Source organism: Sorex fumeus, unplaced genomic scaffold, assembly GCF_029834395.1.
Source record: "Sorex fumeus unplaced genomic scaffold, SorFum_2.1 ptg000199l, whole genome shotgun sequence".
Lineage (NCBI taxonomy): Eukaryota > Metazoa > Chordata > Mammalia > Eulipotyphla > Soricidae > Sorex > Sorex fumeus.
This window is the reverse complement of record NW_026606256.1, coordinates 766159-774174: the sequence shown is the minus strand read 5'-3', so window position 1 is coordinate 774174 and position 8016 is coordinate 766159. Positions and strand designations below refer to the sequence as shown.

Here is an 8016-nt window from a genome sequence, read left to right as displayed (position 1 = left end):
TGGGGCCATACCACCCCCCTTTCTGAGGAGACAGGCACCTGGCGGAGTGGGAACACAGTGGGGAAGGCAGAGGACCCAGCTTGATCCCAGCATCCCATATGGTCCCCAAGTCCGGCTGGGAGTAATTCCTGAGCATTGCCAGATGTGATCCTCCACAAAAAATTGGTGCTGGGGGGGGCAGTGACCCCCTGGCTGGTCTCCTGTGACGGGTGGGTGCTTCTGTCCCTTCCCCGCACACATACCTGGTTCCCACAGCAAATGCCGCGGTGTCCCCTCACTGTGGGAAGGACCCTGGCAACCGGCCCGCTTCTCGGTCTGCCTGGAGCAGTTGCTGGGAAGGGAACCCCCCCCCCCAAGGTCGGGGGCGGGGGACCCTCACCCTCTCTTTACCCTGGAGCCCTCTGAGCCGCTCTCCCTGCGGCACTGGGACCCCCCAGCCCCCTGAAATAGCAGGGAGGGGGTGGGCACCTTGGACCCTTCCCGTACCCAGAATACACCTCTCTGAGGATGGAGGGGCCGCCTGGCTCCCCACCCGCCTCACACCGCGCTCAGGACCCGGTCGGAGGTGGGGATGTGGGAGGAGAACAGCTGGGGGTCGCGGGGGTCAGGGCCAGGCGCGGGGGCCAGCAGGGGCCGCGGGAAGGAGCACAGGAGCGCGGGTTGCAGTCCCTAAAACAGGCTCTTTAATACGGTTCTGTCTTCACTGAAGAGCGTGGCGCTAGTAGAATGAGTACTGGTTCTCCACGGCGCGGGCACGGCCCGTGCCCGCCTCGGGGGGCTCCTCGGAGCCTCCCGCTGCCTCCAGCAGCCGCTCGCCCGGGCCGCCTGGCACCGACGCGGCCGACGATGAGGCGGATGATGAGGACGCGCCGCCCGGGTCTGAGGGCGAGGCAGGCGGGCAGGCGGCGAGGTTGGAGAAGTAGTGCTGGCCGGCCGGCTCGCTCCAGCAGGCTGGGGGCGTGGGCGCGGGGCCCGGGTCTGCAACAGGGGACCGGTCAGCGGCGTCGCCCGTCCCCGCCCGCCCATCCCCGTCCCCGCAGGAGCTAGGGAACCCCGGATGCCGCCTCCTCCGAACCCCGGGTGGTGGTGGGGAGGCCAGGGCTGGGTACCGCGGTCCCTCGCTCTCCCCAAGTCAGCTTCGCCCGGGCCAGGTGGGGACTGTCTTACCGGGCGTGGGGTCCTGGGCCGGCACGTAGCTGCGGAGGGTGATGTCGGCGGCGCCCCCCGACTCCAGGGGGATGGGGTGAGTGTGGAAGTGACGCAGCATGTCCAGGACCGACTGGAACCACAGGTGCTGCACGTGGCACTGCCCACGGCCGTTCAGCGACAGGCGCAGGTGCTGCGGGCGCAGGAGGCGTGGTTGGGGGCGGGGCTACGGGTGCTCGGGTCACTGCGGGGAGGTCTCCTAGGCCCAGCGGTGCGCGCTGGCTGCTGTCAGGCCTGGGTTCATGGCCTTCAGCGGCCCTGCCAAAGGCAGCCGCTCTCCCCAGGGAGCATCTTGCGGGGGGGGGGGGGGGGGGGGGGGGGGGGAGGTAGGGTGGCATCGTTGCCTAGGCGAGGGCGTGGGGTCCTCACCTTGCCCTGAAATCCTGCAAAGCCTACAGGGCCCCTCTCGCAGAGCTGACAGTAATGGGGTCCTTAGTGGTGGGGCCCTGGCACCCACACCCGTGCCTTCTCCTCACCCCTCCATTTCCTTTACCCCAAAGTGCTTTCTGGGACTGGGGGGCGGGTGGGGGGTTGCAGCCAGCCTCGGCTCCCCCGCTCCCCATTCTCTGACCAGCTCTCAAGGGTGCCCTAACCCTTAACCCTCGAGTACATTCCATGGGAAGGGAGAGGAGTCGCTGCTGGGTGATCTGCCCCCAGGGGCTGGAGAGGACCCCCACCTTGCTCCCAGGCCCCCCAGAGCTGCACGATCCCCAAGGCAGAGGACCCAGGGAAACTCTGGGCTCCCCGGGGCGGGTGGCATGGTGGAGCCACTGAAGAGGGTGACAGGGCTCGGAGGCACGGCAGCCTGGTTGGGGTGCGGGCCAGGCCACCCCCGTCCTCCCCAGGGGTCAGCTGCCACTTGCCTTGGCCTTGCCCTGGAAATTGAAGGTCAGCACGTACTCCCCAGGCCGTGTCTCGCTCTGCCGGATGACGAAGAGGCCATGGCTCCGGGGCCCGCCTGCCAGGACCAGCTGGGCTGCCCTGACCCGGGACAAGGTGCCGTGGAACCAGGGGTAGCCCGACAGCTCCAGCGGTGGCTCAGCCTCGGACTCCTGCTCCGCTCCCTCATCCCCTGGGGTCAGAGGGGACACTGTGAGGGTCATAGTTGGGGACTGGGGAGGTAGAGACAGAGGGGTGCCCTGCATGGTGTAGGGATGTCTGATGTCTGCAGTAACGTGCACTTTGAAGCCTTTTAGAAGCAGACAAGACTGCTGATCCCATCCCCGTCATTAAGCATATGGAAGTAAACTGAGGCATGGAACAGAGACTGGATATGTCAGTTTCTCAGACACAAAAGCTGGTGACAAGTCAGCTGCACCTGCCCCCGATCCCTAGTTTTCAAGCGCTCCAAGCCCCTCCTGCAAGCCAGGACACGGGGCCAAGGCCCTGACGTAGACTAAGCCCTGGGGCGGTTGGGGAGGCATCATCGAAGGGTCCGGGCCAGATGGGCACCTGGGCTGGCAGGCTGTCCCCGGCTTCGCACCTGTGTTACTGCTGTCACCGCCACCACTGCTGCCACCCGGAGATTCCAGGCTCTCCAGGAAGGTCTCCAGCGGGACGTGGGCCAGGCCCTCCCCTACCGCGTCTCGAGAGCGGCCGTGTGGGGCGGTCACCACAGCCGCCGTGGTCTCGGGGGGCCGGGGCAGGTCTGCTGCTGTAGAGAGGCAGGTGAGATGCGCCGGGCAGGTGGGTCCCTCCTCCCGCCGCCCCAGCTTGGGGGACGCCCCCCCCACCTACCGTCTGTCAGAAACTCGCAGCTGCAGGAGGCCATGCGGCTGGCCAGGCAGCCCCCGCGCGTGCAGGATGACTCGGCATCGTCCTCGCTGTCCCTGAAGGCCGGGAGCACAGCATGACTCTGGGCCCTCCATGTCCCTTAGCTCATGAGGCTGGCTGCCATCCCAGAGGCCACAAGTCCCAGCCCTGGGCTCAGTGGCCAGGGGGGTCTTTGTCCCTTCCCCCCCGCTCGTTTTTTTTCTTTTTGGGTCACACCTGGTGATGCTCAGGGGTTCCTCCTGGGTCTGCACTTAGGAATTACTCCTGGCAGTGCTCAGGGGACCATATGGGATGCTGGGAATCGAACCCGGGTTGGCTGCGCGCAAGGCAAATGCCCTCCCTGCTGTGCTATCACTCCAGCCACCCACCCCACCACCCCCGCTTGTTATGAGGTGTCAGGGACTCAGCCATCTCCGGAACAGAAGGCCAGGGCAGGAAGGGACAGGGCAGATGGCCGGGCGGGGCCCAGGAGAGGTTATAGTCACTGGGGGCTGGGACCTGGGAGGCGCACAGGACTGTAATTGGGCTTCTGCAAGCAGAGCTGTTAATTAGAAAGCAAGGGGGGGGGGCTCCTCCTGGCCCAACTCACCCCATTAGCAGACCTGCTGCCAAGTCCTCAGCCTGTGCCTTCCTGCTCCCCTGGGCGCAGAGGACCTGCCCGGCTCCCCACAGCCCCCGCCCCAGCTCCCCTGCTCTTGCTGAAATCCCCTGCTCCTGCCGTTCCTCAGCCACCACCCCACCTCCCCTCAGCTCAGCTGTGCCCTACCTTAACTCCTTCTGGGAGGCCGGACATGGCCACCCCAACCTCCCAGGGGCACTCACCCGGGGTCCACACAGCCCTGGATGTCAGCCACCCATGAGTGCTTCTGCAGCGAGTCGATGGTCTCCAGGATGTACTCGGCTCCATTCTCCACCTGTGGAGGTGGGCACAGATGGCTGGTCAGGACCCCGGCCCATCTACCCCAGAAGGACGGACTTGTCCCAAGCCTCCTCATGGGAGGGCAGGGGAGCCATCCTGAAGAGCGTGGCGTCCCCTCAGGTGTCACCCCCAAACCCAGGCCAGGGTGCCGGTGGGAGAGTGGTAGTCCCCTAATCATGAGCCCCTTCTAACTTGGTGGTACTGCACACCGTATGGGTTCAGAGGTCAGGGGTCAAGGGTCAGCACTCACCTTGAGGACGAAGGTGTTGTCCTTCTCGGGCATCTCCAGGGGCATGGTGGTGCGGACCTCCATGATGGCCGAGAGCGGGATGCTGACCTTGGGCCTGGAGGCCTGGGAACCACAGGAAGGGTGGCAAGTGGCCCCCTGTCTCCTTATGCCCTCTAGGTCTTATGGGGGCTCTGGCACCCCCACTCCCCACACAGAGGGGAATGAAGGGGGCGATCCTGAGAAACCGACCTGTCCTTCTGTCATCCCCCAGCAAGTCAGGGTGACGGGACACAGCCATGGGACAAACCCGCCCAAGCACCCCCGGCCCAGAGGGGGTTGGGGTTCTCACCCCGGTCCACAGGCAGAGATGCACACGCCACTCGGGCCCAGCACATACACACAGGGGTGGGGCTGAGGAAGCTTCCTCTCTTGGGGGCTCCCAAGCGCCATCGGGGGGACTCAGGGACAGCTCGACAATGCCCACCTGGGTGACCATGTGGTGCCAGGACTCATGCTCAGGCCCCGGTACATGCAGCTCACATACCCCCTGACCACTGAGCTATCTCCCAGGCCCCCGAAGGATGTGCCCAGACTGTGCCTGGCGGTTCTGCCCAGTTCAGGTTCCCCTTTAATCTGGCGCAGAGGGTATCTGCTTCCTCCCCTTTTGGAAACAAATCAGTGCTCCCCTGAAATTCTTTAAGCTAACAGCGGAGAGTACCCCAAATACCCAGGAGGCTGCTGTGCTGGCCAAGTGGCTTAGACTCTTTTTTTTTTTTTGGTGCCACACCTGGCGATGCTCAGGGGTCACTCTTGAATCAGGAATTACTCTTGGTGGAGTTGGAAGGGGGGCATATGGGATGCCCGGGATTGAACCCGGCTGGCTGTGTGCAAGGCAAACGCTCTATCTGCTGCACCTGCTCCAGCCTCTGCCAGTGGCTTCGATTGTGCAGGACAATGTTCTGGGACACCTGCTCGATCCAGGGTGGGTGGGGGCTCCCTTCCAGGGGGGGTTTCAGGGTGGACTGTGCCTGGGGAAGGATTCCGGGCAGTGCGGGGCTCAGGATGGGACTTTCTCAGGAGGAAGGGGAAGGTCACGTGATGGGAATTCCAGGCCATGCTGGCCGCTGTCCAGGAACGCTTGGCTGGCACAGAGCTGGCCCTGGAGGGTGACAGTGCTGGACCCCTCAGGATGCCCACTCAGTTCGGGGACAGGGATGTGGGCCACAGAGCTGGAGCACATGTTTGGCACGCAGAGACCCCTGGCCTCAGCACCCCCTGGCCTGCTTTGCACTGCCAGGCCTGAGCAGCACCGGACTAAGTGTGGCCGGGAGTGTCCCCAGGGCCAGGGGTGCCTGTCGGCAGGTGGGAGACGGCTTTGGGGGCAGATCCTGCCGTTCCTCTGTTCCCAAGGCTGGAGACCTGGCTGTCTTGGAGGTGCCACAGGGCTCACTCCCGCTGGGGCCACACCTGACCCCCTTGTGCACCCAGATTCCAAACATCTGCACAGAGAAAGGGCGTTTGAGATCCACGATGTGGGGGCCACCGGGAGGGCCCCTTCAGCCTGCAGGAAGGAGGGGGCTGGGGGCGACTGTGAGGACAGCCAGCCAGAGTTGGTTGCATCTCCTTGGCTTCCTGGAAGCCCCAGGGCTTGGAAGGAAGGGGTAGGGGGGCTTGGGGTGGGAATACCTCTGCAGGCACACCCCTCTGGATGGCCTTGGGGACCATGATAACCCCTGGCTTAGGGTTCCAGTCACAGGCACTGCTCTCCTGTGTGCCCGACCAGGCGGGGGTCACCATGAATGAGCCCCAAAATCATACCCTGGGGCTCTGCTGGTGCCATCCGAGGAGGTAGGGTGGGGCTGACAGCTCAGGGGTGGGTCATCTAAAACCAGACTAGGCCTGTGGGCAGGGGAAGGATGCCACCTGGCGCTAGGCAGGGACTGCAGACTCCTGCCTGGCCTGGGGTAACCCCTCCATGTGTCACCAACTTCTGGGGCTACAGAAGGGGGCTGACAGCCTGCTGGCTCACACCCCCTAGATTGCCACACTCAGAGCTCTTCCCACAGGGGCCTGAGCGATAGTACAGCGGGGAGGGCGTTTGCCTTGCACGCAGCCAACCTGGGTTCAATTCTGGACATCTCTTATGATCGCCCGGGAACTGCCAGGAGTGATTCCTGAGTATAGAGCCAGGAGTTCCCTCTGAGCATCGCCTGGTATGATGCAACTCTCCTCCCACTTCAGGGCTTGAAGGGGTGATAATCAATCCTAGAGGCTGTCACACATACACACACACGCACACATACACACACACACGCACACACACACGCACACACACACACACACCATCAGTGCCTGGAGAGGCCACCCATCACAGTCACTGTCTTGGGGAACCCCAAGGTCATCCTTAGGGTTTGCCAAGGGGAGCACTCTGGTTTTAAGCCTCGGGAGACCTCAAAATGCTCCCTTGAAGGCTCAGAAGATGTGTGTGTGTGGGATGGAACCAGAAGCTGAGCATCTAAGTTATATGGGTGGGGGGGGGGGTTCAGGACGAAACTGTCCCCCCCAGGAGATGTTCCCTTTTTTTTTTTCTTTATGGCTCACACCCAACGATGCACAGAAATTACTCCTAGTTCTGCACTCAGGAATCACCCCTGGCGGTGCTCAGGGGACCATATGGGATTGCTGGGAATCGAATCTGGGTCGGCCAATTGCAAGGCAAACACCCTCCCCGCTGTGCTATTGCTCCAGCCCCGGAGCTGTTCCCTTTCATCACAGACACCACTCCCGGGGTTCCGGTCTCCCCACCTCCACCTCCTGCGACAGGGGTCGGTCGGGGCGGCGGGTGGCCTCACCTTGGGGGGCACGAAGAACTCCAGGCGGAAGCGCTCCCCGGCCACGGCGCGCCGCAGGAGGAGGCGACACTTCTGCCACTGGGCGGCCCCGGGCCCCGCGGCCGCGTCGTCGGCCACCATGAAGCGCAGCGCGCCCTCGCGCTGGATGTCCAGCAGCTCCACCTTGGCCGCCAGCGTCCGCGACAGCCGCAGGCGCCGGGTCCACTTGTCGCGCGGCTCGGCCTGGGGCTCGGCGGCGCGCGGGCCGCCGGCGGCATCGGGCTCGGGCGACGCGCGCCGGTGCCACATGTCGCGGACGCCGTCCACCACGCACAGGCTCATGTTGCGCAGCGAGAAGCCCTTGCGCACGCGGGCGCGCGGCGCGGCCGACACGTCCTCGGAGCTGCGCGAGTGGCCGCGCGCTGCCGCCTTGAGCTCCGCGCCGCCGCCGTCGGGGCCGTCGGGGCCCCGCGCCCCCAGCGCGCGCCGCACCTCGGCCCCGAACGCGTCCAGGAAGGTGGCGGCGAAGTGGCGCGAGAAGGAGGCGCCGGCGTCGGGCGCGTCGCAGGCCGGGTGCTCGCGCACGAAGCGGCAGAAGTGGCGGGCGAAGTCGGCGGCCGCGGCGCGCGCGTGCTGCTCGCAGAACTGCCGCCAGTCCGGGGGGCCCGGGGCCGCGGCGGGGCCCGGGGCGCCACCGTTCATGGCTCCCGTCCCATGGCAGCCCCCGGGCAGCTGCGGGCGAGAAGAGGGCGACAGTGAACTTCGGAACCACAGCCCCGTCCCCCTCTTCCGCCTCCAGCCCCGCTCCCGGGGCCCGTCTGTGTGTGGGGGGGGGGGGGGGAGGGAGGAAGACAGTCTGGACCCCTGATCCAACGCGCAGAGACCACGGTGATAGGACAGCAGGAGGGAGAGTGCGCGTGGCTGTCCGCCAGGAGTGACTGCACACACACACACACACACACACACACACCACACACACCCACCATCAGGACCTGGAATCACAGTCACTGTCTTGGGGCACCCTAAGGTCATGCCTAAGGTTCGCCAAGGAGAGCACT

The 8016-nt window shown here is 65.2% G+C and overlaps 1 protein-coding gene across 2 annotated transcripts; it reads right to left on the bottom strand.

The window, feature by feature from the left end:
• Positions 1-666: 666 nt before the first annotated feature.
• SH2B2 (SH2B adaptor protein 2) lies at positions 667-7686 on the bottom strand. 2 transcript variants are annotated; one of them, XM_056108210.1, is made up of 8 exons: positions 6980-7686; positions 4149-4250; positions 3802-3893; positions 2944-3035; positions 2690-2860; positions 2070-2278; positions 1168-1339; positions 667-978 (listed from the first exon to the last, which is right to left on the bottom strand). In XM_056108210.1, exons 1-8 carry the CDS (start codon positions 7658-7660, stop codon positions 719-721), a joined length of 1779 nt encoding a protein of 592 aa, XP_055964185.1. In that variant the 5' UTR covers positions 7661-7686; the 3' UTR covers positions 667-718. The 2 variants fall into 2 exon arrangements, with proteins under 2 accessions (XP_055964185.1, XP_055964186.1); XM_056108211.1 differs by having other exon boundaries at positions 2690-2857.
• Between the last annotated feature and the right edge of the window lie 330 nt (positions 7687-8016).

What these genes read in the sequence shown, in the direction of transcription:
- SH2B2 (XM_056108210.1), bottom strand. Translation starts at nt 7,660, where the DNA reads ATGAACGGTGGCGCCCCGGGCCCCGCCGCGGCCCCGGGCCCCCCGGAC. An exon ending in CTGCGAGTTTCTGACAGACG is followed by an intron (nt 2,861 to 2,943) that starts GTAGGTGGGGGG and finishes GCCTCTCTACAG; the next exon opens with CAGCAGACCTGCCCCGGCCC. An exon ending in GGCCCAGGACCCCACGCCCG is followed by an intron (nt 979 to 1,167) that starts GTAAGACAGTCC and finishes CCCCTGTTGCAG; the next exon opens with ACCCGGGCCCCGCGCCCACG.